We start from the raw sequence: 17,437 nt of genomic DNA on the forward strand, positions 1-17,437 counted from the left end.
GCTGTGCCTGCAACTCCATCTGCAGGCTACAGTTCTAAAGAGATTTACATCAAGGTTACGAGGGTTATACTTTTGAGAGTGTATCAGGAAGTGTTTCCGGGACTTTATTTATATCATTGAGGTAGAGCTGATTGACAACGTTGTGTTAGTTTCTGGTGTACGGCGTGGTGATTCAGTTATACATACACACACATATATATATTCTTTTTAATATGCTCTTCCATTATAGGCTATTATAAGGTATTGAATATAGTTCCCTGAGCTGTACAGTAGGAACTTGTTGTCTATCTATTTTATATGTAGTAGTTGGTATCTGCTAATCCCGAACTCCCAATTTATCCTTCTCCCCCTTTTCCCCTTTGGTTACCGTATGTTTGTTTTCTACATCTGTGCGTCTGTTTCTGTAAACAAGTTCATTTATCTCATTTTTTTAGATTCCACATATAAGTGATACCATATGATATATGTCTTTCTCTGACTTCACTTAGTATGATAATTTCTAGGTCCATCCACATAGTTGCATGGCGTTATTTCATTCTTTTTTTATGGCTGAGTGGTATCTTTGAGATTATAAACAGGAAAAGATTCAGGGAAGAAAGAGAATAAAGCGTGCATGGAAAGTGTGTCTACATTCAGCTCCTGGGTTAGTGTCGGACAGGAGAAGTGAGGATGGATGAACAGCAGGGCCAGGGTGGGGGAGGGGGGACTAGGTACGTTAACCCTGCCCCTTTGCTAGGAAACCTTCTGCTTCTCTTCTCTGCAGTTAACGTGGAGACCTGGGGAGAGGGTGCTTTCATCCCACACCTGGCTTTAATCTCACAGCAGTAGGTGGAGCCCTTCACAGGGTCTGGCACCTCACAGGTGACCCATAAATCAATGTTCCCATTTTCTTTCACTCATTCTTCCAAGCAAGCCCAGGAGGATGAACAGGACTTGTATCAGGAGTGATACAGGCAAGCAGATGGTCTAAAGTGGGAGTGAAAGGACACAGGGGGGCTGGCTCCCAGTCAGGAAGCTCAGTGGGAGAGGAGCACTGGTCACAGCAAATTCTGCTTTTACACTTACAGACCTTTACGCCCAACCCCAAATGATATTTCACTATCAAGGAATGGTCCCCAACCTGTCCCGCCATTCATGAGGTCCCAGAGATGTCCGTGGCACTGTAAAACACAGCACCTTTTAATTTTTTTCAAAAACATTTACATACATCTCTGTGGTTGACAAAGTGTGCAGCCAAACAGACTGCACACGGGAAAGTCTTTAGCACAGAGCGAGGAGTTAACAAATATTTGTGAATACATTTAATAATGAATACCGGGGTGGATTCTGCACTGCATTTTTCCTGTCTGTTCTCTGACTAAATCCCAGCATGTTGAGAAATTTGAAGGCTCTGACAAACGTAAATATTACAAACAGATCGGGCCATTACTTACCACTCAATGGTGGGCAGAGGAGACCCAAAGAAGGCACAGTCGAGGAAAGCAGGCCTGTTGGCGATGACCTGATAGAGGGTGTTTGCAAACGTAAGGATTCGTGGCGGCTCAGCTGAAAACATTTTGAAGAGGTAAAGTAAATATGAGAATAAAATGAACATTTAAGCCTACTGTGTATCTTTATTGCATTCTGTTTTAAGACCATTGGAGTTCGTGGTACGGCACAACCATCCTGTCGCTCCCCTGTGTTCTCACTCAGCTATGACACTGCTAGTCACTCAGGATGGAAAAAAGCAAGTTTGCTCCCTCTGCCTCACGCCCTGCATCCTACTCAGGCACAGAATTTTAGTGACTGATTTCTTGATCTACATCTCCTCCTACACTGAGTGCCTGGCAGACAGGGAACGGGACTTACTATCTCCTCCCTATAAACCAGCACAGCAGCTGGCACAGACATAATGGCCAAATACATTTCTGCTGAATAACAAATGACCTCAGGGTAATAATGGGGGTGGGGGGAGGAGGTAGGGGTGGGGGAGGATGACTCAACGCAGAGCCAGGAATCAACACTGCCTCCCAGACGTCCAACAATGTCCTAACGGCTCAGCCCTTCCTGTGATTTACTCACTTTCATTTCGAGCATGAAGGGAAAATACCAAGTACTGCTCAGCTTCCTGACCTTAATTTTGGTTGAAAGGGAGCCGACCACACTTGGAGAGTTGAAATATAATCCCCTGGCATCACGTAAACAATTCTCACATAAATTTTTAACAACTTTGATGTATCTTAGTCATTTTGTCCAATACGAGAAATACAATGTTCACATAAACCCAACCATCTCGGAAGACGTGTACATCATCGTTCTCTAAGCATGTCGTCATGAATGGATAAACAATTGTTCACCTGCGACTTGGATCAAGGCCGAACATGATGACTAATGGTTTATTGTCAAAAATCAGAATTAAGAACTTGTCTTTCAACGTGTCAGTTTCTCAGGGTGGGACAGCAGTAACGTTCAGTTACGACGGGTAGACCAACGCTCTCCTCCTTTTGAGGGGTTTGACATTAGCATAACTGACTGTGAATGAAGCAGCCCGACCATCTGATTATTTCTACAATGAAGAATTTGCCATTATAAAAATCGTGTTATGAAAGAACATGAAGACCAGACTGTAATTTCCTTTAGTGCAGAGTCTGTATCTTTATCCATCTCCGTAGGTCCCTTACAGCGCCAAGTGCTGAGCCATTGCACATAGTGGATGCTCAATCTGTTTCTGCTGAATGAACGGCAATCAACAGCAGTCATTCATTTAATTTGCCACAGCTCTAACAAAGGGAGCGCTTACCCAGCACGTTTACAAATGCATTTGCCAGCAAGTATCCATATTCGTTAGAGGCATTGCACTGATACACCGCACTTGATCTTTCTTGAACGTTTGAAAAAATAATGGTATCGCCATCTATTTTCCTGCTGGGATCATCGGGGGCAACTGTTTGGGTATAAAAATAGAAAGTATATATTTATTCCTCTTTGCTTAAAAGGTGTAAAGCTTGAGATCTAATTTATAGTCAGTAGAAGACTGATCTCGGTATATGCAGTCAGAAAGAAAAGACCAACAGCCTAGGCAGACAGCCTGATTTTCCTTCCTCAGAATTCAGCAATTACTTATCAGCATGGGTATATGCCCGAGAGCCATTTAGTCTTCAATGGATTGATTCTTTTCAATATTATTTTGAGAGATGTCGGGGGTAAAAAGCACACCTTAGGGGTAAACTGCAATACAAATTCAGGAAAACATCACCTTGTTCACAAAGAAACTATGGTTATTTATAAGAAGGCAAGTTAATTATCAAGAAGAGACAGCAAAATCTTGTCCAAAAATACGGAAACTCTCTAGTTCATCCAAACCTGTGTCTTAAAAAAAATTTTTTTTTAAATTTTTAGTGGAGGTAGTGGGGATTGAACCCAGGACCTCATGCATGCTAAGCATGCACTCTACCACTTAGCTATACCCAAGCCCCCAAACCTGTGTCTTTTAAGAGCCTCTTACTGAAATAGACAGATAATTGAATCAAGAAGTACGTAAACAGATACAGGGTAATAATCAAACGGGAAAATATATCTAATAATCAAATGGGAGTTTCCTGCTTTGGAAACTCCTGAGGCTGAAATAGAAAGAAACTGTGGAAAATTTCTCTTAAAGGTAGTAGTTTCAGCTATATCTCTCAAGTACTTAAAAAAAAATGGTAAGACCAGTATGGATCCATCCTGAAGCAGGTTGGAACTGGTCAGGTCCTAACTATAGCGTGTGAATTCAGTGCACGGCTTGCCCAGCAATTTGGAGGCGCTGTGCTCTTGGATATACATTCCTTTTTCTGTATGTTCAACCTTAGGCTGTGACCTTATGTGGCTTTAAAAGGACACTAAAAGGGGTAACAGGTATTTGCCTCAGCGTGCTGACCAAAATCACATCTCCACAACAGCACCCTTCCCCTTAAAGTGCTCTCGCAAACTGAGCCCCGTAAGTAGCCTTCACTTTCGTTCTAAACCCCGTTTTTCCTCTTTGATGACAGGAAAAGGGTGGGCATCTAAAACATATTTACCACTGCATTTAGACTCCTTTATCAGTTAAAAAATTTCAAATATCCGGTCCGTCTGGGGTTTACTAATAAAAACAAATAATAAAAAAATCAATCTAACTCTAGTTACGCGTCCTGGCTTTAGGACACATATTCAAAGTACTGCACCCACTCCCTCGGCATTTGTTTCTACTGATGATGTCTGTACAAGTTCCTCCAAACGGTGCGGCTTACAACCACACGAATTTACGATCACGTGGTTCTGTGTGTAGTGGTATGTCTGACACTCTGATCACCATCAATAGCTAACGTAGGAAATCTTGATACTCCAGTTGGTTCAACTCGGGTGCACCAAGATACTCTGAGGTGATATCTTAGCTCACATCCACGGTTGATGACTCCAAGCATTTCAAAACTGCTTTAAGGAACACGTTCTTCCAACCAGAAGAAAAATGCACATTCTAATTCCACAATTCCTCAATAAATGACAGCAAAGGACTGACATACTGGCCCAGGATGACAGCTGCAGCAGGCAGCCAGGTACCTGAGAATGAAACATCCCTCAGGGCAGCTCACGCACCTGGTCCCAGATCCCAAGTCTAGCATCTCTGGGGCGTTTCTGACTCACACACACTCAGCAGTGTCTTTCCGCTGCCTCAGCAAGGCGTGCTGGAACAGAGCAGCATTTCTGGAGTCTTTTTCTCTGTCAATCATTCTCAGCACTTATGGACCCAGCAGTCAGGCCCTCAGTGCCGGGCTTCCTCAGGGGACTCTCAGTGCCCGCCACGTGTCCACTGTTACTGCACTTCTGTGGACCCGCCAGGCAGTAGAGGGCCGGAAGTGTGGTACCCGGGCATCTTAGACAGTGATGAGGCCCTGGTAGAGATCTGGGTCGCATCTCTCTGGATGGGTGGCAGACTCAGTGGGAAAATCCTCAAATTCCTTCAATATACTAAGCTCTTCAAAGTTACACTACCATGTACTAAGGGGCATAAAGTACCAGTTTTGTAAGATGAGAAGGTTCGGGAGATCTATTCCACAATAGTGTGAACATACTTAACACTACTGAACTGTATGCTAAAAAATGGTTACGGTTGTTAAATTTTATGTTATGTGTGTTTTTTAACCACAAGAAGAATTTACATCACCATGAACGCAGAAGACTGGCTCAATGAACAAAGCCGGAAGGACAATCTTTGCCCAGTGAGGACTCGCCAAGCACAACACACATCATTTTAAAAAGCTTTTATGTAGCCCACAGTTGTGTTTTTCTTTGCTATCAACTCTTTCCAGTGTTATTGCGAAAGGCATCTGAGTGTATCTGCCTTATTTCTGCTCAATGGCGCAGCCTTCAAATAATTATTTTTGGCAAGGTGCTTAGGAATTAAATAAATCCTTTAGGTAAGAGTACGAAGAGTAAATAAACAAATATTTCTCCATGGGGGTTTGGGCTACACTTTCCTCAAGCACTGACTAAAGACACACAGGCAAACCTAGGAACTGTCATGGTGACATACGGAGGCCCAGCTGGTATTGGACAAAGAACACAGTTGCTGGTGCAGAGACATTTGAAGGCTTTGGATTCTGTGTGCTGGCTGTTGGGTGGGTATAACTCTCCAGCATCCAAACCCAAAACACCCAAGGGAATAATAATGAATTCTGGGAACAACCAACTTCATTTGCTATCAATGAACCCTGGGGAAAGAAATTTAAGAGCATAGAAGTACGCCGTACAACTCGAAGCCCCACAGGTGAGGTTCAGAACTGGGGTGGGAGCCTTCCAACAATACTTTCTTTTATTCCACCTCTCCTGACATGGCTGGCAAACACCACGAATGCTTCCAACATTTAGAAAATGAGAATAGTAACAATCAGGGCCACCTTACATGTAAAAAGCACTATCAAATTTTAAAATATCTTTGTATTTGTTGCATAATTTTATTTTAAAAATAACTTTGTGAAACAGATCAAGTGGATGGTAGTATGTGCAGCTGAGAAACCAGAGACTTCATGGTTTGTTTCAGGCATGATTAGTGCTCAGGTTTTCTGAGTTAGTCTACGTATAACCATCTCCTGAAACCTGAACATCTGAGCATAAGGTGGAACAAATCTCTGGGTAAAGAGATGATTTTTCTTCTCCATCTACTTATTCTGTTCCTTATAAGGGGATGCCACTGAGTCCTTTACTCTGGAAAAAAGGAAGAAAGATGCTTGAGTGGACTCTTGGGACTATCCGGGACCACGCCTTCATCACGCCCACCCCTCCTCCCCGACTGCTTAATCACGTGTCACTGGCTTTCAATTTCTCCCTCCAACGTCCATAAAATATCTAACTGTGGCAGGAGGTCTGCTATCCTTCATTCCTTCCACTTCTCATCTTTTAGAGAAAAGGGGCCTTTTAACATCATAAAAGGGTGATCTTAGATACCCTCCCTGGTATCTGAACAACTTATCACAACTCTCAACCGGGATGATTAAAAATCTACAAGTGTTAGGCTCTCCGGCTGCCTCCTGGGACAGGGACAGGGACAGGAATCTCGGTGTCCTCGGCCATGGCCTTGGACATTTTCTTTCCGGTCCTGGGTTCTGCTTCCACAGCCTCCCAGACCCTGAGGGTCACAACAAAATCCAAGTTCTTTTTTGGCATCAGTTCTCTGCAGCTGTATTCTTTTTCCTGACTTCTGCAGACTGTTTCAAAAATATTTTAGGTGGTTTTGGGCAAATTCTATCTTTAATACAGTCCATTTTTTTTTTTTGCTTCAGAGAAAGTTTAAAGGAACCTGGCCAGTCCTGGGGGGTAACAGAGCTTCGGAAGACACTGAGATTAGAGCCCAGACTCTTTCTGAATGAATTCCCCTAGTTTTGTTAAACAGTAGATTCCAGGTCTGAAATGCACAACTACAAGTCAGTAACACTACAGTTTGCTAAAAAATCCCAAATCTGACCCCTCCTTTTCCTGACCCAGCTTTTCCTTTCCTAGTATTTATGTGCATGTGGCAGCCGGAGGCTGCAGAGGTGGGAGGAGAGGGTGGCAGCATCCTCAGGTGATGGTCACCAGCCAGGAATGGGGAGGCTCTGTCTACCACAGTCCCCTGATAATGTCTCTGTTGCATGGCACCTGGTGGAGATGCTGCGTGATGCTGCTGCAGAAGCACAACTGGTCCCTGCCTCCCACCCTCAGCAGCTGGTCCACCCAAGGCTTCTTTCTGCAGCAAGCCAGCCTGTGCTCCCAGCTAACTTCTGAGGGTCTACCCCAGTCCTCCCCGAAGGTTAGGAATCCTTACCATGCTATTTCTATGCCACTGTATACAGCAGCCACCTCTGCTCTCTCTTGCCTCCCCCTGCCTCCCCACCATCCTTCCTCCACGCCCTGCCATCACTGACTGCATCTGTGAGATGCAAACCACCCATGAGAAACAAGCCTCAGTCTCCTGTTTCCAGAACAGTCCCCCATACCTTAAAGGCCGTTGTGTTTAGAAGCCTCCAAATTCACGGGTTAACTATCAAGCAGGGTGGAAAGGGGAGGGGCCTGAGGCTCCTCGAATTCCACAAGTTTTGAACCATTTTCTTCTTCATATACTCCATATCTTGGACCTAGGGGGCCAACGCAAGGTAGGGGCATGAGGGGTTGACTTTGAGCTGAGCTGTTTGAGACTTAGTGTCCAGCCAAGAAGCCACTCAGCAGAAGCTGCAGAGGAACCAGCTGCTGAGGGTAAGGGGTGGGGAACAGCAGTGCACAGAGCGGAGGGGAGGGGAGTCCCCACCAGGGCCTCAAGCCCATCACCTTTCAGGTCTGAGACTCCGAACAGTAATCCACGCACTTTTAGCGTGCCTACCCTATGTGGTAAAAGACATCTTCCAGGGATGCTTCACATCCCCTCGGTGTAAACGTCCAGCGCCTGCTCCCAGCACGGGTGGCCGGGGCCACTGGCTTCGCTGCTTCTCCCCTTGCTTGTCCACCAGAGTGATGCTCTGGGGCACGCTGGAGGCCGAGGGACCCTGGATCCACAGGCACCGTGGAACTCTGATCCTAGCTCTGCTGAGCTCCTGTTTTCCTTCCAGTGTGAGCTTAACAGATACTTTGGGGGTGGAAGAAATGAACTGATTTGGAACCTGATTTGAGAGACTCGGTTCTAACTCCTTCTGCTCTGGACCCAAATGGATGATTTGAGGTTTTAACAGACAGGCTGCATTCTTGTCTCCAGGGACCACTGTCCTGCTTCTGCCTCCTGAACAAGCAGGCTTTCACGTTGATCCTCCCCCCAACATATTTCACTTAAATGGGAGTGTCTATGAGTGCATTTTCAAAGCTTATTTTTTTATTGACATATAGTTGACTTACAATATGATACTAGTTTCAGGTGTACAACACAGTGATTCGACCTTTTATAAATTATACTCCATATAAAGTTATAAAATACTGGCTGTCTTCCCTGTGCTGGATATTACCTCCTTGAATCTTATTTATTTTATACTGAGTAGTTCAAAGCTCTTAATATAGCTGGAGTTCCAGGGTTCCCTGAGAGGTACCACCTGTGCCAGGTTTGGAAGGATGACAGGAGGAAAAATCAGCTTCCTTATTTTATCTCCCCTTGTCCTTGTGGCACTGACCCACCTACATCTCAATTTTCCCTGCTTGTGATTATATTCTGGCTGCCGAGTTTAAGGACTGATCTTTTCCACATTCCCTGGCTCCCCGCTTTCCCGCAGAGTGACTAGATGGACGTCCCCTCCCATTGTCAGTTTGACTGAGGCCAGATCTCCGTGCATGTTTAACCTTCCATAAATCTGAATGGAACCTCTGAGCGGGGAAATGCGGTGCCCAAGCGCTGAGCATGCACCATCCTTTATTGCCATTCTGAATGCATCCCTAAGGAAATCAGACACTGTAGCAGAAAACTTTTTTTTTTTTTTTTTTTTTGTTTTGGGCTTTCTTCCACTTTTTCTCAGTTTTCACTCACATGCCTTTGAGAGTGGCAACAGCTTCCCAACCACAAAGTACTCTCTGCGGCTTTTCCTGATCCTGATCGTATTTAAAATTGGGGGTGGAAATATCCAAACTCAGTTTGCTGGCCTCTTTAGTATCTGTGTTCTCCCAAGAACATATTTCTTTTTACAGTAAACACAGGCTGTCTGTTTCCGAGGATCTGATAAGTACCATGTTGTGTGAGACAAACTCCTAATAAATACTTAAGGAACTACATCTCTCACTCCATCTAGACCTATAGTAAGACCTTGACGGTAAGAAGCAGAGATGTGTGCCACTTAAATGGAATACTATGCAGCCATAAAAAGAACAAGATCATGCCATTTGCAGCAACATGGATGGAACTAGAGAGTGTCATATGTAGTGAAATAAGCCAAAAAGAAAAAGAAAAATATTATATGATAACACTTTTATGTAGCATATTAAAAAATGACACTAATAAACTTATTTACAAAACAGAAACAGATTCACAGACATAGAAAACAAACTTATGGTTACCAGAGGGAAAGGGAGGGGTGGAGGGATAAATTAGGAGTTCAGGATTTACAGATACTAACTACCATATATAAAATAGGTAAGCAACAAGGTCTTAATGTACAGCACAGGGAACTATACTCAATATCTTGTGATAGCTTATAATGAAAAAGAGTCTGAAAAGGAATATATCCATGTATAACTGAATCACTATGCTGTACACCAGAATTTAACACAACATTGCAAACCGATGATACTTCAATTTAAAAAAATCTGCCAGTAGTTTTCAGATCCATTTTAGGGTGAAGACTCTTTCAGGAAAGCCAGCTGAATGGACCTTCTGGTTCTGTAAAAGCAGAACCAATTTCTGATTCTGGCCTGGAGCAAATGAGGGGCCAAATCATTCTACATCATAATCCTGAAGGTTGTCTTTATTGTGAGAAAGGACTATCTTTGGAGATTTCCATGCTACTGACACAGCGTGAGCCTAAGGCTGTGTTTTAAGCAGAAATCGATTCTCTCTCTCTGGGTCTAAAAGAAAGTCTCAACTCCAAGAAGGGGAAAATGTCCAAAGATTCTTCTGTCGGTAGCGGCGGGTAGTGGGTGGGGTCAAGAAAAACAAAAGGCAGTGGGCTCTCCACTGTGTGGCCAGGGCATACAAATTAAGAATCCAGGGGCAGGGAGATGTAATATCCATTTTGTTTTCTTCTTGCTTTGCTATAATGCCCTTCTATCATCTTCAACCCTTTAACCAAGTTTTGTAAAAGTGGCCTTTGCTGGGATTTACAAGACTGTAGCCACACTTTGGGGAGAGTGGCACAGTGGCAGCCTGGAGAAGCTGGCAGAGAGAGAGCCAGGGGTGGTCCGGGGAACGTGGCCAAGGAGGTTACACGGGGCAGCCAGGGCTGTGTGAGTATCAGCAACACCCGGGGAGGGAGACCTGGTCACGGACTGAGCATCGGCATACGGCTGGGCTCAGAGGATGTGCTCTTCTTTGCGTATTAAATGGGATGGTGACCCCTGAGGACGGCAGAACTTGGGAACATCTGGGCTATACTTAGGAACGAAAACCTCTTTAAATTAAGACAGCCGGGTTTTTTTTCTTGTCATATTCACTGTCTCTCTTCCTAGCCTCCCCCCCATCTCCTCTGACTCCTAATATGTTTCCACCCACCATTTGACATCTGGAACAAAGGAGATAATCTAAACTTTTCAGAGATGTTTATTTCTCACCCCGTCATTCCTCCTGTGACCCAGATGAAAAACAGAGGAAATACCACCAAGTTCCAAGCAACACATACTGTTACGTTAATAGCATTAACTATTCAGTCATAACACATTATATCTAAAGGTAATAAAGTTAAAATCTAAAGGTAATTTGGCGCCTCTGTTTAACTTATATACGGCTTCTTTCCTTAACCTAAGTTATTTCATCACCACTTGCTTCCTGTTAAGATGTAGCCATGCTCTGAAAACGTTCTGCAATTGGAGCCAATCAAAGAAACTTACTTTCCATTGGGACTCCATCAAGGAAACTTACTTTCTATCGGGACTCCATTCGACAACCAGCTAATTCTGGGTTTGGGGTTGCCATTAGCTCTGCAGATCAGGGTCCCATCCTCTCCAGGGGACAGCACAAGATTTTGAGGTGCTATGATCCAGTACGGAGCAGCTTCATGAGGAAAGAAAAAAAAACAAACCCAAAATTCAATCAAATAAGTTATCCTAGCAAACTTAGTAGACTGAACTATTTTAATAACAAATAAACATTTGTTAGTTTCACTTTTTCGGCGTGAACAGACTTATAAGTGATGTCAGAGAACACGTCAGATTTTCAAAAGAATGCTTCTCAAAGAGACTCACTGACATCTCTCTATTATTTCTAAAGCCTTTTGATTCAAATATCATCATCTCGTTTTACAGTCAATTAATCAGACATTAAAGAGGTAACAGACTTCTCTAAGGTTGTAGAGCAATTTACAGGCACAGAGAGGGCTAAGAAATACGAATGGAAATTCTGAGCCCTGTAGAACACATATAATTATAAAACTGGGAAGCAATATTTGAAGTTTTGCATTTTTGAAAAATTGCCAAGTTGGTATAGCGTATTCCTGTAAGCCCTTCTGATGTTAACATCTTACAGAACCACGGTACAGTCACCCAAACAAGACATTAACACTGGTACAATACCAGCAACTAAACTGCACTCCGGATTAGGATTTCCCCAGTTTTCCTGCTGATGTCATATTTCTGTCCGAGGACCCTGTCCTGGACACTACGTTGCATATAACCGTCACATCGTCTTACTCAGTTTCCTCCAATCTGACAGTTTCTTGGTCTTTCCTTTGTTTTTTTTAATGAACTTGAGACTTTTAAAGAATACTTATCAGTTATTCTGTAGAACATCTTTCAACTTGAGTTTGATGTTTTCTCACGATTCCGACTGAGGTTTTAGGTGACGGAACCTTCTAACTGCATCTTCTCTGGGCGCATATGACGTCAACATGACGTTATGACATTATTGGTTATTCATCACTTGGTTAGGGTGATGTCTGCCAGGTTTCTCCAATATAAAGTTACTATTTCCCTGCTTTCCGTCCTCTATTCATTAGGAGCGAGTCAGTAAGTCCAGCCCTCCCTCAAAAGTAGGGAAATTAATCTATCTTCTTAAGGGAGGAGGAGTGACGAATTTGTGGACATATGTTAAAACTGCCTCAGTAATTAATTTTTGTGGGAGGGGGGAGGGGGAGAAGAAACACTCCGAGTCTATGCGAATTCCCTGCTTTTCCTTCAGGGTCCATCCAGTAATTTTAGCACTCATCACTGGCTCTTGCCGGCAACAGTTAGAGCTGTGGGCTTCTAACGATGATGTTCTATTTCCTTCATTCCTTCTACACTTACCAGTTGGACTTTTTCTGTAAGGAAGCTTGGGGGAGCGAATTTTTAACCAGCTATAGGTGCACTCTAAAGAGCAATGAGAAAGAGTTTCCAGGTACGATGAATGTTGATATAATTTTACATTATTATTACTGAAGAATATAGTCAAAGGCAAATGTAACTGACGATTTAGGCAGTTGCCTCTCATGAAGGCCAGAGCCATGTAGTTTAGACAAAGATGTACCTTTAACTGTGACGGAAATGGTGTGATGGATGGCTCCCAGTGCATTTTTCGCTATACACTGGTAACTTCCAGAGTCTGCTTCTGTAACCTGAGTGATCTGCAGAGTTTTCTTAAAGTTCCTATAAAAGGTCCGGTTGACGGGGAGTGTTCCATCTTCTTTTATCCAGTAAATAATTGGGGTGGGCCTGATAAGATAAATAAAAACATTACAGAAAAAGAAGTTTACCTAAGTGCTTTTGAGGGTGAATTTTCATGCGACTTTGTAACAAATATAAAGATTATCAGGACTATAGAGACATTTTAACTAGCACCACACTTCGGGAAATAATGCTCGAAACCTTCTGTTTAAGACTGTAAGTTACCATTCTCACAGAAGCAGAATTTCCTCATTTATGGGACACTGTGAATTTAGACTTCAGTGGCCCAGTGAGAATGCTAGCAAGACCTGCTTTACTGAAGGGACCTAATTAACTTCTTCCAAGTCTGATCGGTGAGGCCCTCATAGAAAATTTGGCACAAAGGAACTATGTCAATCAAAGGAATTACCATGAAATGAATGATATCGACTTACAATTTTTTATCAGCTAGTTAAAAATGCTAGAGAAAGAGCTGATATATGCATATGTGCCCATGAGCTTTTACTCACATTTCCAGATCAAATGGAAGAACTTTCCTATCTTATAACAGGCTATGTGATGATGTGAATGAAGTGATTTGAAAAACAGTGCTTTTACTTTAATTTCATTAGTAGCAATATTTTAAAATCTCACATCAATTTTTTTTTAAAGGAGTCCATAGTTGGGAGGGTATAGCTTAGTGGCAGAGCACATGCTTAGCATGCACAAGGTCCTGGGTTCAATCCCCAGTACCTCCATTAAAAAAAATTAAGTAAATACATAAACCTAATCCCCCATAGCTCTCCCAAAAATAAAGAAGCCCAAAGACTTTTTTTTTTTAATGGAGGTACTGGGGATTGAACCCAGGACCTTATGCATGCTAAGCATGCATTCTACCACTGAGCTACACCCTGCCTCCATTACACCAATTTATAGAATTAGGCCAAACTCATGTATTACTCACATCATTTCTCACCTGTGCTTCTTATTAAATCAAGAAATAGAGAGACAGATGACAAGCCAGACATAGGCTCAGAGTTCAAAGATCTGCTTCAAAATCCCAGCCCTATCCCCAACTTGCTCTCTGATCTCAGATTCCTGACCTTTTTGGGCTCAGTGTCCCCAGTTGCCTTCATGGGGATAACAGTGCTTGCTCTGATCTGGTGATTTCAGAAGGTTTTCATGAGGACAAAATAATAATCCATTCAACACATTTGCTGAGCACTCCATGGACAAATCACTGACTTGTGTGTTGCGAAGAAAGAGATTTAAAAATAATGGCCCAGGCCCTCAGGAAGATCAGAGTACTTATCATTAGACATGTGAGCAGGAGTCATTGTAGAATTGTTTCTGTTTGTTTGATAGAATAAAAATAACTGAACTGATAGCGCTGATGAACTCAGCGTGTAGTGTGATTTCCTGACATGGCCAGCAGAGGCCTCCCTGTGTCTCTGGAGGTAAATTTATTCCTGGGGGATGATTTTGGGAATTCTAGGAAGGAATGTGAGACCATGGAGTCACAGGTCAAGGACAGGACAGATGACAATATGCTTCCGAGATCCCGGCCAATGTTTTCAGCAAACGTGCAGCTCAACAGTACCTGTGCTGGGCTGGGCGTGTGAAGGAACTACGGAGAAGCTGGCCCTAGTGTGTGTGCCTAACGGGACAGGTGCTCGTGGACCTGAGCCGAGGTCTCCCTGAAACTCCTGTCACAAGCACGTGGGTTCTGGGGGTGGCACCCGTGTTAAGGGTGTGCCCAGATGAGACATTTGCAAAGAGGCTGGCCTGGTGACTTGCCAACAGGAAGTAGGGGAAGGGGCAGGGTGCCAGTTCCGAGGTTGGGCCCTCAGAGCAGTGTGTGCTTCTGTTAGGAGAATAGGCCAGGGAGGGATTGCCAGAAGGTTGTGAGAAACTCACGGACAAGAGCCCCGCTGCTCTGCCCACAGCCAGCAGACCCGCAGCTGTGACCCCAGTGTGGAGCCACCTAGCAAATGCAGAAGCAGGCTCCCCCAAAATCAGTGGGGTCTGGCCCAGTACAGCACAACCACCCAGCAGACAAATGATCAGGGATAAACAGCTACTGGTTTTAAGCCGCTAAATCTTGAGGTAACTGGTTACATGGCAGGAGCAAAATAATTAATTATAATCAGAGCAGTCATAAGGTGATTGCTGAGGCTTACTTCAAAAGGAACACTGTTACATGCACAAAATATTTTAGTAACGTGAAATTTCATAGGGCCTATTTGGGAAGGAATTATCTAATTTTTCTTGATGCTTGATGGAGTCAGTATAAGACAATGACTCTTCCTATGACATTAATGCCTCTCTATCAACCTATTATGTTTTATAAGAAATGGACATCACGGTGGAAAGTGTTAACTCACAGCCCTTCTGCAATGCACTCGAGAGAAAGGACATTTCCTCTTAACTCCTCTTTGCGACTTGTGTTGCCTCCCGGAGTTAAAAATGTCGGTGGCCTCTCTCTATGTGACTTAGCTGCAAACAAGAAAATCAATATGGCATTCAAAGTTATGAATATGTACATTGAGAAACACAATTCACTCTAAAAATCTAATCCCTTTCAAAACCATTTAACACTGATTGTGAAACTGGTTCTCAACTCCACATAGACACTGTCTGCCTTACAAACAGTCATCACTTACTCAGTTAGCCAGAAGTAGAAGCAATTTTCGTTGTATGAGCACTAATAATAAGGATTATTTTCCTTTTGTACAGTTTCCTAATTTGGGTTAGTTTTTTATGAATTTCCAGTGGGTTGGTAAATTTTCAGAATGTAGACGCACAGAGGAAAATCAAGTTACCAAACTATCCAGTCCTTAAGATTAGTGCTCAGGTCAAAGTGAAAACAGCTATCTTCTGGAAGCTGTTAGGTTCTTCTGAAAGGTATGACTATGGAGGGGTTTTGGTTTTCACTACGGACCACATGGTGGTCAAGTCCATTGATTAACATGGAGATAAATCATGGCAGGTGTCTAACGTAACAAGATCTCCAAACTGCAAGGTTTATGCAAAACAAAACAAAACAAAACTTAGAAAGTGACTGACAGAGGACTGGCAAATTGTGCGACATAAATTAAGAATAAGGGTGGAGTTAAAGAAACAAATTGGTTTCCTCAAAGGAAAAAATGAAGAGGGCTCAAGTCAGAGACCTCGGTGAGATTTATTCAGGCTGACTTTGTATTTATAGAGAACTTGTCTAAATGTGGCCTCATCTTCTCAGAAAAACTTAGAGTAGAAATCATACCTTTATAAGGTTCTACAGCCCTTTACAGTTTTTTTTGGGGGGGGTAATTAGGTTTATTTATTTAATATTTTTTTCAACGGAGGTACTGGGGGTTGAACCCAAGACCTTGACCATGCTAAGCATGTGCTCTACCACTTGAGCTATACCCTCCCCTACCCCTTACAGTTCTCAACATTTTAGTGAACTAGCTACCTGATGCTCATAAAAGCTGAATGAAAAGGTAATAAGTGAATGATTCTCATTTCTCAGAGGAAAAATCTGAATACCACAGATGGTATTACTTGAGACAAATTAGAACTTTCCTAAGATTTTAGAGATTGTGGAGGAAACCTTGTTGCTCCAAAATCACTTTGGGAATGATTCTGAAGCCCATATTTTTCAAGAGTATTTTAACATAAAATAAGGTAAGACAAAAAAAAAATAAAAGTAAGGCAGGAGTTGTGGTGTGTCTACGCTGGTCACTGATAGTACCTTAATGATTGTTTTCTTCATTTCTCAAGAGTAAAAAATTAATACAGAAGAAATTCTGCCTTACAGATAATTAAGAGGACCCCCCCCAACTAGAACCCACAGTTTTCCTTGTTTGAGTCTATGCTTGAGAGCCACATTTCTTTTAAGGAAATCAAATTCTTTTCTTTTTAGAATAATGAAGTTAAATGCTCTATTTTTAAAAAGATTACTTCCACTGAAGACAAGGACTCTAGCATTCAAACAAAACTAAGAGAAATACTACTGCTAATAGCTAATTATAAGACATTGGTAAGGTCATGTGAAGAGATGGGAAATATGATGATTTGCTATCAAAAGCCACTTAATGTTAGTTGCCTAAGGTTACTAAGACTTTGATGGGTTAGTGTTCTAGCAGGTTAATGCACCCTGTCAATTCTTATTACTTCATGAGAAAAGTTTACGAGCAAGATGATAAAATGAAAAACATAACTCTGAACATACATGGAGAATTTGTTTTCCAAATCTTGCGGAATGGTTCTTTACATGGAAACAGTTACAAGAACTTTCATTAGCATACATACAACATGGAACGTGTTTTAGTGACATGTTTGAAAGCTCAGAGCTGAACTTCATAGGAAACATACATTTATTCTAGTGGCATTAAACACGTAACTAGGGATTTCATAAAGAAATAAGGTTAAACAGCCATGGAGGTGAAGTTAGTGGACTAAACTCTACAATGAGGGAGGAACATCAGTTACAATCACTGTAACTCACCACCATAAAACTCAGTGTCACTCAAGTTAGCAGCTATAGTGTCATTCAATTCATCCACTGAAATAAACAGAATATTATGAAGAATGCAAAAAGGAGGGGAGAGGGTATTCCAAAAAAAAAAAAAGTACTGGGGAACAAAAGCAAACTCATACAGCTCTGCTGACCAAGTGCCATCCCTACCAAGTATGAACAGTGCTTTACATTGTACACGACTATCTGATTACCTCACTCAGC

At 42.5% G+C, this 17,437-nt stretch overlaps 1 protein-coding gene across 3 annotated transcripts in view; it reads right to left on the minus strand.

Moving 5' to 3' along the window:
• Window positions 1-17,437, minus strand: part of NRCAM (neuronal cell adhesion molecule) — a 266,458-nt gene that overhangs the window by 43,540 nt on the left and 205,481 nt on the right. For all 3 annotated transcript variants that reach the window (XM_074367673.1, XM_074367671.1, XM_074367672.1), the window contains 6 exons: window positions 17,204-17,260; window positions 15,096-15,207; window positions 12,596-12,780; window positions 11,015-11,146; window positions 2,780-2,923; window positions 1,434-1,545 (listed from right to left, as the gene is read on the minus strand). In XM_074367673.1, the coding sequence (XP_074223774.1) occupies window positions 1,434-1,545; window positions 2,780-2,923; window positions 11,015-11,146; window positions 12,596-12,780; window positions 15,096-15,207; window positions 17,204-17,260 (742 nt within the window). The remainder of the gene's footprint in view (window positions 1-1,433; window positions 1,546-2,779; window positions 2,924-11,014; window positions 11,147-12,595; window positions 12,781-15,095; window positions 15,208-17,203; window positions 17,261-17,437) is intronic.

Source organism: Camelus bactrianus, chromosome 7 (genome assembly GCF_048773025.1).
Source record: "Camelus bactrianus isolate YW-2024 breed Bactrian camel chromosome 7, ASM4877302v1, whole genome shotgun sequence".
NCBI lineage: Eukaryota > Metazoa > Chordata > Mammalia > Artiodactyla > Camelidae > Camelus > Camelus bactrianus.